Source organism: Anolis carolinensis, chromosome 6 (genome assembly GCF_035594765.1).
Source record: "Anolis carolinensis isolate JA03-04 chromosome 6, rAnoCar3.1.pri, whole genome shotgun sequence".
NCBI classification, from domain to species: domain Eukaryota; kingdom Metazoa; phylum Chordata; class Lepidosauria; order Squamata; family Dactyloidae; genus Anolis; species Anolis carolinensis.
The window spans coordinates 5,851,114-5,867,802 of NC_085846.1; the positions used below are offsets into that span (position 1 = coordinate 5,851,114).

Genomic DNA, 16,689 nt, shown 5'->3' on the forward strand with positions numbered 1-16,689 from the left:
GGTCCTGATAGCAGCTGAGTTTTTCCTTATTATTATTATTATTATTATTATTATTATTATTATTATTATTATATATTATATCCCGCCCCATCTCCCCGAAGGGACTCTGGGCAGCTCACAACATACAATAAAATATAAAATATTTTACACAATACACAAAAATATTATTATTGTGTATAACACAAAAATATTATTATTGTGTATAAAATACACAATATAAAATACACCAGTATAAAATACACCAGTATAAAATACACAATATAAAATACAACAATATAAAATACATAACAATCACAGTTAGCGCTGGGGTCTTGCTAAACTACGACTCCCACGATTACCCTAACATTGAGCCATGGCAGTTCAAGTGGCATCAAACTGCATTAATTCTGCAGGGTAGAAGCACCCTTTGCCTCTCTTTCGGGAAGCTCTGTTCTGTTCCCCGGATTTAAAGCGACACTCCCCAGCCTCGGGGTGTCTGTAGGTGGCCGACTCTTGGTTTTCAGAGCCACCTCAGCAGTTGTTCTCTCCGGGACGTCAGGAAAGGCACGAGGCCAAGTCAGGAGAACAGGAAAGAGGGGTGAAAAGTGTTGCCAAACAGAACCTTGGGAGCCCAAGCTCAAATTACGCATAGCAAGCTATTGCCAAGGGGTGAATGAGTGGAGTTCGGCACCACTTGAACCGCCACAACGCAATTATTTGGAGTCCTGAGAGTTGTAGTTTTACAATCTTTCTTTGCCAAAGAGTGCTGGGGCCTCACCAAACTACAACTCCCAGCATCCCCTAGCCTTGAGCCGTGGCAATTTAAGTGGTACCAAACTGCTATGATATGTCTAGAGAAGAGTGTTTAATGCTGGCCGCTCTGACCAATCCCATGGACAACATGGACTTGAGATGTGGCTCATGGAAGAAACCCACTCTTAATTAATTAAAAAAATTGGGAATAGTATTTGAATGGACTCCGCAAGGGTCCTTTGGCTCTTCTTCCGCCCCACAGCATCCCTCTCCCGTCCATTTGCTCCAGCTACCCGGGGTGGTCCTTCATCTGTTGCCGTGGCAACTGTCTCCTGGCAAAGCGGGGCGAGCTGGCAACTTGACTACACTGCCGTGGCAACCGTGGTGGGGTGGCCGAGGGCCCATCTTGCTTGCCTCGCCGTACTTTTTCCGTAGCTCCATTCCCGCTCCATGGCTTACGAGTTGCTAGTAATTATATGGGCATCTTTGGACCCCAGTGGATTGTCCCCGAGATGCTTCTGTTTGCAAGGGACAAGTGGGGAACCAGTCCCTTTGCCCCATATCGCTGTGTATGGGATTATACGCACATTTAATTATTATTTTGCTTACTTTATTTATATCCCACTATGGAAAATAGCACCAGCTTGGATATAAGGATGTAAAGAGTTTTAGGAAGCAATGTTTTCATCACAGTGTCTCTTACAGACTTCGGCATGTCTATGTATACACAATCCCATATGTGTGTGTTTGTGTATATATGTATATGTGTGTATATGTATGTATGTGTGTGTGTGTTTATCTATATATATAAAAGGGTAATGAAATTTCGACCTAGGACAAAACAACAAAACTACACATTCCAGAAACACTAAACTTGGCAGCACAACCCCTCATCCATGCCTCTACGTTCATACAACAAAAAGGAAAGAAAAATAAAGTCCAATTAGAGGGAGAGGAATAATTGTTTTTATCCAGTTGCTGCCAGTTAGAAGGCCAAGCTCCACCCACTTGGTCTCCTAGCAACCCACTCAGCCCAGGGGACAGGCCGAGTTATGCCTCACTTAGGCCTCTTCCACAGATTATCTAAGTTGCACTGGATTATATGGCAGTGTAGACTCAAGGCCCTTCCACACAGCTGTATAACCCATTTATAATGGACTTAATGCCAGGGGAAAACCTTTACCTTTTACCTTAACTACCACCAATTCCTCAATACTTTATTTCCCATACCACTATACTTCACTACAGCAACACGTGGCCGGACACACACACACACACACACATATATACATACACATACACACACACACACACACACACACACACACACAAAATGACTTCATTATACAAGTCTACACTGACCCTATAGTGTAGTTTTCAAACTGTTGATGGTACCTCTGTTAACCAGTGGCACTCATGAGGATTGGTAGATTTATTTATTTATTTATTTATTTACAACATTTCTACCCCGCCCTTCTCACCCAAGGGGGCTCAGGGCGGCTTACAACAACCAGCAAATTTAATGCCAAGCAAATCAATAAAAACAGCAGCACATCTAAAACCATTAACAATAATCCATAAAATACAATAGTCAAGCTTAAAACATATAGTTACTTATTACCATTCCTCCAAGGAACCATTGCACTTTTTGTCTTTCAAGAGCAGCCTTAAAACACTGTGGTAAGTCAATGAAAACTGCTTTACGTCAGCAAAACATAAAGAACAGCACATTCACTGGAACAATGCAAAATGAAGCAAGGAAGTCTTAGGGTAAACACAGTTCTTAGTCTCTGATAAATTCCCAAATCAAATAGCAGTCTTACTTCAGACAAAGACACAGCAATAAATCCTTAGGAGCAGTTTCCCAGATGCAGACTTGAAGCAGGCACAAGGGGAGCAAAGGCTTAGGCATTAGAGTCCGTTTGTTACTAGCAAGAGCTGGCTGCACCTGCTTCTGCTTTATAGCCCTGAGTCCCCTCACAGCTGCTAGGGCAGTTCCTAATTACTCAGATGCATTTCTGGCAGCTATTCTAGCTGAACGACGTCTCTGCTCTGTTTCCTTTCGCCTCTCCTGAAATGTGGGTACTTGCAAAATCTCCTCCTCAGATTCCAATTGCCCCTCAGATTCATGAACACTTTCCTGCTCCTCTTCCTCTTCTGAAGAAGAGGAATCCCTAACACTGATCAATGTAGTTTCTGGTTACTTGAGAGTTACCATTAAAACAGGTCTAATACTATACCCCATCCTATACTATACCATAAACTCTGTATTGACTTGAGATTAGTTTTGAAATAAATCTATTAAAAGACATACCTAACACAGTTTTCCTGTTTTACTGAACTACAAGACCAGATTTTTATTTAAAGGGTTAGAATCATAGTGTTAATAATACTTTATTTATACCCCCACCATCTCCCATAGGGACTTGGGGCGGCTTACAAAATACCACACAAAGATGCCATACAAGGAATACATAATACATAAAATAAAATACATCAACATGAAAACAATAATAACATTACATAAACCAGGGATATAAATTGGATAAAACAACCTCTATTAAAACAGAATCAGTTAAAAATCCATGTAATTCTGCATTCTGAATGAACAGAATGCAGATATAAAGTGCTAAGTGATTGGCAATCCATAGAGTTGGAAGAGACCCCCAAAGGCCATCCACTCCAACCCCTTTCTACCACTCAGGAGGACACCATCAAAGCTCTCCTAACAGATGGCCATGCGGCCTCTGCTTACAAACTTCTAGAGAAGGAGACTCCATCAGATTCCCATATTTCACTATTGAATAGCTCTTACTGTCAAGAAGTTCGATTATTTCTTTGATTTTCCTTATGCTGGTTACTTGAGAGTTCCGTTTGCTTGGCATCTGGTTATCCAAGATCCCATGTACAGTGCCGTACAATGCAGTTTCATAGTGCAATTTTGATTAATAAATCTAATTTAAGTCTGACCAAGAAGCCATGAGATCGTGCCTAACGCACCTGGGCTTCAAGGTCTTCTCACGGATTCTCTCAGAGTGTCTAATTAGTCTGTTTTTCACTCCCTCTGTTCTCAAGCCTAATCTGGCTTCTCTTGAGAACTCCCTATCAATCAGAGGAAGGCTGTTTCCGAGGGGACCCGGGACTTTCACTTTCCCTTGTTTCTGGTTGCCTGTGAATAAATACTTGAATCCAGAATATCAGCTTCATCTGGATGCACTTCTCTCCTAGCATAGACAGACTCATCACTCTGGAACCCATCAAATCCCTCGTCCTCTGAAATGTCAGAAAAATCGTCAGCTACTTGCTGAGGTACAGCAGCAACTTTTTTGGACTTCAACTCCCACAATTCCTAACAGCCTAACGGCTGTTAGGAATTGTGGGAGTTGCAGTCCAAAATATCTGGAGGAACAAAGTTTGCCCAGGCCTGATCTACACTGTCATTGAATGCATTTCCATGTAGTTGAGCTGCATTGTGGAACTGCAATCTGTGGCCTCACATAATGCATTTCAGTGCAGTTAGACTGCATCATATGATATGGCAGCATAGATGGGGCTTGGGAGTCTACTATGCATTTTAATGCAAAAAATATGATAATTCCAGAATTATATATATACATTTCTGGAGAGACTGTATTTGTGCATGTGGAAGTCTGCAACAGACGGTATGAATATATATATTTTCCATCCACTTCCTGCCTTTCTTCCATCTTCAGTTCTGCCTCCGCTTTGTAGCCTGGCAGATGCCCCTGGGCAAGGAGACACTCGCGTTGAAAGGAACCCGCTCTTTGCCCGCCATTGCCTCTCCTATGGGGCAGGCGGGGCCCATCTGGAAGCGCAATTATTATCGTTTATTCCTCTTCTTTATTTTTTTTTCGGAAGGAGATGCAATTCAAGGTTGTCGTCGTCGGGCGTTTGAGCCCCAATAAATGCCCCTCTTCCTGCAAAACTATTGAGGGGCGTCGGGGCCGAGGCGGTGGGTTTTTCGGTGGTGGCAAGAAGGCGTTCGTTGACCCAGATATTCTCTCGTTTTTTTTCCCTTTCCCTTTTTATTCTCTCCCCCGTCAAATGATTTTATGCCCAACCAAGCATGAGGGGAATGCGCCAGACAGCTGAGTGGAAGGAAGGAAGGAAGGAAGAAAGAAAGGATAGAAATAGAAGGGGAAAAGGAGGAGGGAGGCGGCTTTGGGGTTCCGCGTTGGACAGGAAGTGATGGAAGAGGAAATGACAAGGGTGTGCATGTCCCAACATTGCAAGTGGCTCCTTTGTCAACGTTATGGGCAGCGAAACCTATTCACTTCTCCACCTGCAAAGGTAATAATGATGATAATAAAAATAATAGTAAATAATAATAAGAAGAAGAAACCAGTGCAGGTGGTCCCGGTGGTGATCGGCACACTGGGTGCCGTGCCAAAAGATCTCAGCCGGCATTTGGAAACAATAGACATTGACAAAATCACGATCTGCCAACTGCAAAAGGCCACCCAACTGGGATCTGCACACATCATCCGAAAATACATCACACAGTCCTAGACACTTGGGAAGTGTTCGACTTGTGATTTTTGTGATACGAAATCCAGCATGTCTATCTTGTTTGCTGTGTCATATATAATAATAATAATAATAATAATAATAATAATAATAATAATAATAATAATAATAATAATACATCACACAGTCCTAGACACTTGGGAAGTGTTTGACTTGTGATTTTGTGATACGAAATCCAGCATAACTGTCTTGTTTGCTATGTCATACAAAATAATAATAATAATAATAATAATAATAATAATAATAATAATAATAATACGCATCATCCAAAAATACATCACACGGTCCTAGACACTTGGGAAGTGTTTGACTTGTGATTTTGTGATACGAAATCCAGCATATCTGTCTTGTTTGCTATGTCATACAATAATAATAATAATAATAATAATAATAATAATAATAATAATAATAATCATAATACGCATCATCCAAAAATACATCACACAGTCCTAGACACTTGGGAAGTGTTCGACTTGTGATTTTGTTATAAGAAATTCAGCATATCTATCTTGTTTGCTGTGTCATAATAAATAATAATAATAATAATAATAATAATAATAATAATAATAATAATAATAACTTTATTTATACTCCACCACCATCTCCATGCGGGGACTCAGGGCGGCTCACAATGTTACAGAAATAACAACACAAATACATTAGCACAAAATGCACAGGTTAAAACACAATAAGATAATAAGAAAAGTTAATACAGTAGAGTCTCACTTATCCAAGCGAAACGGGCCGGCAGAACCTTGGATAAGTGAATATCTTGGATAATAAGGAGGGATTAAGGAAAAGCCTATTAAATGTCAAATTACATTATGGTTTTACAAATTAAGCACCAAAACATCATGTTATACAACAAATTTGACAGAAAAAGTAGTTCAATACACAGTAATGTTATGTTGTAATTACGAATTTAGCACCAAAATATGATATATTGAAAATATTGACTACAACAATGCCTTGGATAATCCAGAAACTTGGATAAGCGAGGCTTGGATAAGTGAGACTCTACTGTCTATACAAATGTAATGTACATTTGTAGGACTGAGTTAACAACAAAACCACTAGGCCAAATCACACCAAATTTGGACACAATACTCATCACTTTCCAAGGAAAGAAAACAGAGACAAGGCCAGAAAAATCCCAATTTGAATACCATTGAATAGCCTTGCAACTTCAAAGCCTGGCTGCTTCATACCCAGGGGAATTCCTTCTAGGCCACCTTGAAAGTCACGAAGGACTACGCCACAGCAACGTGTGGCCGGGCACAGCCAGTCAAGATATAAATAATAATAATAGCAACAAGAATATCAATGCAGTTATCCAACATAAACGGGCCGGCAGAATGTTGGATAAGTGAATATGTTGGATAATAAGGAGGGATTAAGGAAAAGCCTATTAAACATCAAATTAGGTTATGATTTTACAAATTAAGCACCAAAACATCGTGTTATACAACAAATTTGACAGAAAAAGTAGTTCAATAGGCAGTAATGCTATGTAGTAATGACTGTATTTACAAATTTAGCACCAAAATATCACGATGTATTGAAAACATTGACTACAAAAATGGCTTGGATAATCCAGAACGTTGGATAAGCGAGTGTTGGATAAGTGAAACTCTACTGTATCATGATATTTCGGTGCTAAATTCATAAATACAGTAATTACAACATAACATTACTGCGCATTGAACTGCTTTTTCGGTCAAATTTGTTGTAAAACATGATGTTTTGGTGCTTAATTTGTAAAATCATAACCTAATTTGATGTTTAATAGGCTTTTCCTTAATCCCTCCTTATTATCCAAGATATTTGTTTATCCTAGCTGCTGCTGGCCCGTTTAGCTTGGATAAGTGAGACTCTACTGCAGGGGTCCCCAAACTAAGGCCCGGGGGCCGAATGTGGCCCTCCAAGTTCATTTACCTGGCCCCCACCCTCAGTTTTAGACTTAGGCTCACCCAAAGTCTGAAATGACTTGAAGGCACACAACAATAACAATCCTACTTAACCTGATTATCTCATTGGCCAGAGGCAGGCCCACACTTCCCACTGAAATCCTGATAGGTTTATGTTGGTTAAAATTGTTTTTATTTTTAAATATTGTATTGTTCTTTCATTTACCAATATTGTGCTATAGTAATAATATAATATATTGTGTATACATATTATATTATTAATAATATTATAATGTCATACAATATAATAATATTAATAATAATACAATATAATATTAATTATACATTATATATTAAATTTAATATTTCTAATAATATTACCATATAGTGGTATAGTACAATATAGTAATATATAATGCTAATATTGTGCTATGCTAATAATATAATATATTGTATGTACATACAACTTGTAAGCCGCTCTGACTCCCCTTCGGGGTGAGAGAGGGTGGGATATAAATGTAGTAAATAAAAAATAAATAATTGTTGTTGGGGGATTTTTGCACTACAAATAAGACATGTGCAGTGTGCATAGGAATTTGTTTGTATTTTTTTTCAAATGATAATTTGGACCTTCAAGAGTCTGAGGGACCATGAACCGGCCCTCCACTTCAAAAGTTTGAGGACCCCTGCTCTACTGTATATAGATTCATTATGCATTCAAACTGCAAGAAAAGAGATTCCACCTGAACATTATGAAGAACATCTTGACAGCAAGAGCTGCTCAGCAGTGGAATATGGTGCCTGGGAGTCCGGTGGAGTCTCCTTCTCTGGAGGCTGGATGGCCATCTGTCGGGAGGGTTGGACTGGATAGCCCTTGTGGTCTCTTCCAACTCTGGGATTGTATGATGCTATGATTATACTGGTCAGTGGAGAAGCAACGTAAGAGAAGGAGGAGGAGGAGAGAGAAAAGCAAGACCAGTCCGAACAGTGATGCTTGCTCCTAATTTTTGGGGAGAGGAGCTATGGGCCCGGTCCCGTCTGCAGCCTTTTCTACGAAGGGTGGACCCCGACTGGCCCGCCGTGTTCTTTGTGAAGGCTCATCGCAGCGCGTCTAAACCGAACCGACAGGCCCGGCTTCCCATCGCCCCCGGCATCTGCCAGCGAGAGAGAGCCCGGCACTCCTCCCGCACGCGACCCCCTCTCGTTTGCCTCTCCTTCTCGCGTATTCACCATCAGAACCATAGAATCCTAGAGTTGGAGGGATCCCAAGGGCCATCCAGTCCAACCCCGTTCTGCCAGGCAGGAAGGCACATACAAAACCCACCCAACAGATGTCCATCCTGCCTCTGCTTGAGAACCTCTGGAGATGGAGACTCTGCCAAACACCCAGGCTTTATCTACACCCTGATATATTCCATATTATCAAAGCAAACAGTCCAATAATCAAATCAGATAATCAACATTTTTGTCTTTGAACTGGATTATTTGAGTCCACACTGCCATTTATTTATTTATTAATTTATTTACAGTATTTATATTCCGCCCTTCTCACCCCGAAGGGAACTCAGGGCGGATTACAATGAACACATATATGGCAAACATTCAATGCGAACAAACAAACAACATACAGTATAGACAGACACAGAGGCATTTAACTTTTTTTTTCCAGCTTCACAATTCCGGTCACAGGGGGAGCTGTTGCTTCACCGTCCAATAGTGGCTGTACTTCCTCATTCCTTTCCTCGTGTTTTGCTGGCAGTTTTATGATGTTGTAAATCAGTTAAATTAGCCTCCCGTATAAAGCGTACCTAAATTTCCCTACTTGACAGATGCAACTGTCTTTCAGGGCTGCATAGGTCAACAGCAAGCCAGGCTATTTAATGGTCGGGGGCTTAACCAAACCTGGGCTTCGAACTCATGACCTCTCAGTCAGTAGTGATTTATTGCAGCTGGTTACTAGCCAGCTGCGCCACAGCCCAGGTTGAAAGGAAATAATCTGGATTTTTATAGAATAGAATTTTTTTGTTATTTAATATTTAATGTTGTTTTACTTAAGTGATATTTGTCTTTACTGTTCTAATGTAGCTCAAATCCTATGTAAAACCATACTATGTATTTTTGACAGTGATATTGAAATCTGAAATATATACAGAAAGTCTTTACTTACTTTGGAAGAGACCTCATGGGTCATCCAACCCCATTCTGCCAAGAAGCAGGAAATTGCATTCAAAGCAACCCTGACAGATGGCCATCCAGCCTCTGCTTCAAAGCCTCCAAAGAAGGAGCAGTTTAGATCCAGGCAGCAGTATATTCCTCTATCCACAGAGTGCAGGTGCCTCACCAAACTATAACTCCCACTATGCTCAATGCCACGGCAGTTCAAATTTAGCTTTGAATATGAATTTTAACTGTGAATTTTTAAGACTGCTATGTTTAATTCTGTTTTAATGTTTGCGTATCTGTATATTTTAAATTATTTGGCTATATGTGTTGTCGAAGGCTTTGATGGCCGGGATCACTGGGTTGCTGTGAGTTTTTCCAGACGTATGGCGAACGTCAGGAGAGAATGCTACTTGAACAGGGCCATACAGTCCGAAAAACTCTCAGCTACCGTTTTAATGTAAGCTGCTTTGAGTCTCCTTCGGGAGAGATAAAGAGGGGTATTATTATTACAGTAGAGTCTCACTTATCTAACATAAACGGGCCGGCGGAACGTTGGATAAGCGAATATGTTGGATAATAAGGAGGCATTAAGGAAAAGCCTATTAAACATCAAATTAGGTTATGATTTTATAAATTAAGCACCAAAACATCATGTTATACAACAAATTTAACAGAAAAAATAGTTCAATGCACAGTAATGTTATGTTGGAATTACTGTATTTACGAATTTAGCACCAAAATATCATGATATATTGAAAACATTGACTACAAAAATGCGTTGCATAATCCAGAACATTGGATAAGCAAGTGTTGGATAAGTGAGACTCTACTGTATTAATAATAATAATAATAATAATAATAATAATAATAATGGATATAAATAACAACAACAACAACAACAACAATATTGTTGGTGTCAAAGTGCATTAATTTTGCAGTGTAGATGCACTCCTGGATAGAAGAGAAGGCTCCCTTCTACATTGCCATATAATCCAGATTATCAAAGAAAATAATCCACATTAACTGCTTTGAACTGGATTATATGAGTCTACACTACCATATAATCCAGTTTAAAGCAGATAATCTGGATTTTATTTGGCAGTGTAGAAGGGGCCAATCTTCACAGTTCTGAACCTCTTCTCTGCAGAATTTTCTTTTTGTGCAGGAAAGAGGATTGATTGCATTCAAACTTGTTTTCTGTACAGAAAATTTTGTTTTCTGAGCAAACAAACACTTCTTTTGGGTAGAATTAAGTCACAGGGTCGAAATAGTCTTTGAAAATGGTACTGTTTCTTAAAGACCTTTTCACCGGTGGAGGAGAAATTGCTAAAATAACTTGTTGCTTCCTTGGGGAATTAAATTAGTGAAGAATTACATCCCTAAACCCAACTTTCCAACCCTTTGTAATCGGAGCCAATTGCTTTTCAGGATAAGTTAGCAACGGGCTGAGTTTTCTCTGCCGGCGGCAGGACCCAAATCCCCAGTGGGATGGGCTCATTTATTCCTGAAATTTTGCATGGAGTTTTTGGTTTATAACCCAGGAATTCGTAGTTTTCCAGGCTGGGATGAAAAAGCCCCGGACCTTTGGAAGAAGAAGGAATGCACTTCGATACCATTTGAACTGCCATGGTTCAAGACTACGGAGTTGTGGGAGTTGTAGTTTTATAAGGTCTTTAGCCTTCTCTCCCAAAGAGTGCTAGTGAATCCCCAAACTACAATTCCCAGGATTGTATAACATGGAGCTATGGCAGTTTAAGAAGTGTCCAACTGCATTTGATCAACTGTATAGATCAGGCATGGGCAAACTTGGGCCCTCCAGGTGTTTTGGACTTCAACTCCCACAATTCCTAACAGCCGGTAGGCTGTTAGGAATTGTGGGAGTTGAAGTCCAAAACACCTGGAGGGCCCAAGTTTGCCCATGACTGATCTATACCGTTGATCAAATGCAGTATGTGTATGTATGTGTGTGTGTGTGTGTGTGTGTGTGTGTGTGTGTATATATATATATATATATATATCACTAATACCAGCCTTTCATCCAGTATGTAACACAAAGTGGAGTCCCTTCCACACTGCCATTGAAAATCCAAATTATCTGCTTTGAACTGGATTATATGGCAGTGTGGACTCACATAATCCAGTTCAGAACAGATAATGTGGATTATCTGATGTGATAATTTGGATTATTTGGCAGTGTAAATCCAGCATCAAGGGTTAATTTTTTGAACTGTGCATTGCTATGCAATCCTGGAATTTGTAGCTTGGTGAGGCACCAGCAGAGAAGGCTCAATAACAACAACAACAACACCAACAACATATGGGGAAAAGAATCAGGATATACATATAATCATAATCATAATCATTCTAAATGTTCTATGGTAGAGAAAATAATAATTATTATTATAATAAGGCCACCCTACTGGGATCTGCACGCATCATCCGAAAATACATCACACAGTCCTAAACGCTTGGGAAGTGTTCGACTTGTGATTTTGTGATACGAAATCCAGCATATCTATCTTGTTTGCTGTGTCATACAATAATAATAAATGGAAAAGAAGCAGGATATACATATAATCATCATCATCATCATCATCATTCTAAATGTTCTATGGGAGAGAATAATAATAATAATAATAATAATATAACAACAACAACAACTACTACTACTACTACTTTATTTTTATACTTATTTTTATACCCTGCCTCCATCTCCGTGAAGGGACTTGGGGCGGCTAACATGGGCCAAGTCCAGGTAATCATACCAAAACAGGTTAAAATACATACTCAAGAGCTTGTGAAATGACAGGGTTGTTGTATGTCTTTCGGGCTGTGTGGCCATGTTCCAGAAGTATTCTCTCCTGACGTTTCACCCACATGTGGGCAAAACGTCAGGAGAGAATACTTCTGGAACATGGCCATGCAGCCTGAAAAACATACAACAACCCTGTGATCCCGGCCATGAAAACCTTCGACAACACATTGTGAAACTACAACTCTCAGGGATCCCATTGCATTGAGCCATGGCAGCGAAAGTGGTGTCAAGTTGCATTAATTCTATCTATTGTGTAGATGCAGCTACCGTCCTCGCCTGCAGCTGGACAGATCTGGGTCAGTTGCAAGTTGCTGGAATTGCTTGTTCTGTGCCGTCTCCTTCCTTTGCATCTCTGTGGGCTTCACGTTGGGCAGGAGCACACCTGCACTGCCGGATTAATGCAGTTTGATGCCACTTTCGCTGCCATGGATTCCTGAGATATTGTTTTCAGCTTTCTATGCCAAAGAGGGCACTGAACTCCCCCTCCCGTAATGGCATAGCATTGGGCCAGGGCGGTCCAAAGTGGGGTCAAACTGTGTTCCTTCTGCGGTGTAGACGCACCCTCTCCTGACCTTGGCGAGGCGTTCTCCTTACTCATCTCCGCAGTGTCTGGCATATTAACCCAGTCACGAGGGAAACCTTGTCTGTGCAAACATTCGGCGTCTTGTTTAAATATTAAATGACCCTGCGGAGCATTTTGCGGCATGTCTGGGCGGGGAGGCCGTGGGTGCATCTACACACAGGGGAAGGGATGCAGTTTGGCCCCACTTGAACTGCCACGGCTCAACGTTACGGAATCCTGGGAGTTGCAGTTTTGCAAGACCTTTAGCAAATACAGTAGAATCTCGCTGATCCAGCCTTCGCTCATCCAACGTTCTGTATTATCCAACGCAGTCTACCTTGCAAAACTATGGTTTTATTGTTTATATTGGTTTTAATTTATGATTGTTTTAATGTATGTTGATATCGGGCTTGTCCCCATGTGAGCCACCCCGAGTCCCCCTGGGGGAGATGGGAGTGGGATATAAAAATAAAATTATTATTATTATTATTATTATTAAAACTACAACTCCCAGGATCCCATAGCATTTAGCCATGACAACGTAAGGAGTAGGGTTGTCCAAAAAATCATTTTGATTCTTATGTCGGAATTATTTCGGGTTGTTCTCACTTTTTGAATCGAGTTCCGAGACATTGTCCCTGGGCGCAACCAGCAATGTAATTTGAACCATCGTTGGCCCATTCTCTAAATGTGTCTTAATGTTTCGTTAAATCTTTTCCCCAAAAAATCATAAAAGATAGGAAATGTTCTGCAATTTGTTGAGCAAAGACTATTGAATGTGATCTCCCACTGTACAAAATTTGATGAGGATAGCTCAAGAAATGAGGGCGGGAGAGCCCTATAAAAGTCCCCTCCAGTTTCCTTTTTTTTTTTTGCGACTGCGCATGCGCGCCTGCCATTTTAGAAACATTTAGAATCATTATGAATTTTTGGAAATATCCAAAATTTTTGGGTGAAAAATTCGGAAATACTTTCTATATCAAAGTGCCGGCACCCTCTACTTTAGAAACGAGAATTGAAACATTTTTTTTCCATCAATCGGACATGCCTAGTAAGGAGTATCAAACTGTATTAATTCCACAGTGTTGATACACCCCTTGTAGAACTACAGCTCCCAAGATTCCATAGCATAGCCACCACAGCTAAAGAGGTGTCAAACTGCAATAATTCCGCAGTGTAGATGCATCCCTCCCCTTGTCGTCTCCATTCATGCCATCCTACGTGGAGGAGAAATCAAGCATGTTCCTTGAGACATCCATTTCTGGTCTCCACCTTGATCAGCCCACTATTTATTTATTTATATATATATGTACTTATTTGGATCCGTCTGTGCCGGCCTTCAGTATTCTCCGGGTGGATTATACAATCGAAATTAAAACCGGCGAAATCATGCGCCGCTACCAAGAGAAAGAATTTGTGGCGGTCGGATAAAACCCGGCAGCGAAGAAAACCCACGTCTGTCGAGACAATGGAAAAAACTTGGTCAAATAGTAATTTAAAAAGCTGTTGCCTCCCCGCGGAACAATTAGCATAAGCTGTCGCAAGGGAGCTCCAGCCAAGAGGGATCACTATCGAAATGCGACTAACTCCCCCCCCCCCCAAAAAAAACCCTCTTCTTCCTCTTTTGGTGGCAGACCTAAAATATGACTTCAACTTGTGTCCACACTGCACAGTTATAACACTTTGATTCCACTTTTACATCCAGACCTTGGGATTTGTACTTTGATGGGTTCTGTAACAAACTTTTCTGAGCATTGGGGGCTTTCTGGTAAATAACTATTGAAACTATGGGCAAACTTTGTCCCTCCAGGTGTTTTGGACTTCAACTCCCACCATCCCTAACAGCCTGTTCCCTACTCTGATATTATTGCATCCCATACACAAATCTCATTCTTTCCTGTTTCTGTCTTCTCTTGCAGCAACGTCTGATGGGACCCAGGAAGGTCTGGAGAACATGAAAGGAGGTGCCTGCCTCTCCAAAGGCATGAAAGTGGTCCTGAAAGTCGGGCAACGTAAGTCAGAACAGCTCTAACCTGCCTTTGGGATCCACATTGGTGGATTAATGCAGTTTGACACCACTTTAACTGCCAGAACTGTGGAACCATGGGAGTTGTGGTTTGGTGAGGTTTTCGCATTCTTTGGAAAAGAAAGCTAATGATGTCGTGAACCTACAACACCTTCAATTCCATCGCATGGAGCCATGGGAGTTAAAGTGGTGTGGAACAGCATTAATTCCACAGTGTAGATGATCCCCAAGGAGTTTGGGGGTGGGAGCCTCGGATTCGGATCCTGTTGTTCATGGAGTTCACCGAGGAGATAGTTTCCCTTCCCAACGCCTCCGCTCCAGAAGAAAGTTTTTTAAGGTGCCTCAAACCCTGTGGCCAGAAAACAGGGTGATTTAAATAATTGTCGAGGGTGGAATTATATCATGTATTAAAATGCGCGTGTGGGCGGAGAGGGAAAACATTTGGCAGGCCTGGAGTTGTCGGAGCACATGTCCGCGATAGGATCAGGAACAGAACCTCCCAGCAGAAGGAACTTTTGGAGAGAGAGAGATTCAGTGCATTCAGCCACCTGGAGAACAATGTATATAGAGCCATCACTTGGGCCCCAAAAAACCTTTGGCCTTCCAGATGCTTTGGACTTCAGTTCCCAGATTTCCTCAATTTTGGGGATTATGGGAAGTGAAGTCCCAAACACTGGGAAGACCAAAGGTTGGAAAATCATGGCCATGCTTCACAACTATTGCCACCTAGTGGCTGAAGGTGCAATTGTTTGGCTAATTGGGGGATTCTGGAAACTAGAGTCCAATAAAGTAACTTTTCCTAGCTCTCTCACTGCATTAGCAACTGCAAACACAGACCCCTTCTACACTAACATATAATCCAGATTATCAAGGTAGATAATCCACATTTGAACTGGGTTATATGAGTCTACACTGCCATACAATCCAGTTCAAAGCAGATAATCCGGATTTTATATGCCAGCGTAGATGGGGTCTCAGAATCTTTTTTGTTTGTCTTAGAAAAGGAGCTAGTTTTTCCTATAAGGGACAACAACCCAGATTCCCATCACCTCTGTTCATTTTCCATATTGTCATTCCAGTATCCAGTTTCCAAGTAGTATCTGCCCACAGATTATTTTAAATGTTGCCATACTATTAGATGCCCCAAACCATGCAGAATTCTGTATCACTGAAAGGTTGACCCATGACCATGGGTGCATCTACAATGTAGACTTGATGCAGTTTGACATTGCTTTAATTGCTACAGCCCAATGCAATGGAATCCTGGGGGTTGTAGTTCTACAAAGCCTTTAGTTCAGGCATGGGCAACTTGGGCCTTCCAGGTGTTTTGGACTTGAACTCTAATTCTTACTATCAAGAAGTTCCTCCTAAAGTTTTGGTAGAACTTCTTGAAGGTAAGAGCCACCCAACCTTTACTTAAGGGTCTCCAAAGAAGTAGAGTTCACTACTCTCCATGTTCTTACAGTCAAGAAGTTCTTACTAATGTTTAGGTGGACCTCTTTGACTGTAAGGGATATCTAACCCAACCTCTGCTTGAAGACCTCCAAAGAAGGAGAGTCCACTGCCTTCCAAGTTCTTACAGTCATGAAGTACCATCTTACATCGAGGTGGAACTCTTTGATTGTAAGAAGATTGCTTGAAGACCTCCCAAAGAAGGAGAACCCACCACTCTCCTAGTTCTTACTGTCAAGAAGTTCCTCCTAAAGATTAGGTAGAACTTCTTGACAGTAAGAGATGCCCGCCCAACCTTTGCTTACAGGTCTCCAAAGAAGGTTTAACTACTCTCCATGTTCTTACAGCCAAGAGGTTCTTACTAACATTTAGGTGGAACTCTTTGACTTTAAGAGATGTCTAACCCAACCTCTGCTTGAAGACCTCCAAAGAAGGAGAGTCCACCACCTTCCAAAGTTCTTGCATTCATGAAGTTCCATCTCAC

The 16,689-nt window shown here is 41.0% G+C and overlaps 1 protein-coding gene across 2 annotated transcripts in view; it reads left to right on the top strand.

The window, feature by feature from the left end:
* efnb3 (ephrin B3) overlaps positions 1-16,689 on the top strand; it is a 93,440-nt gene that overhangs the window by 66,659 nt on the left and 10,092 nt on the right. For both annotated transcript variants that reach the window (XM_062983823.1, XM_062983822.1), the window contains exon 3: positions 14,647-14,739. In XM_062983823.1, the coding sequence (XP_062839893.1) occupies positions 14,647-14,739 (93 nt within the window). The remainder of the gene's footprint in view (positions 1-14,646; positions 14,740-16,689) is intronic.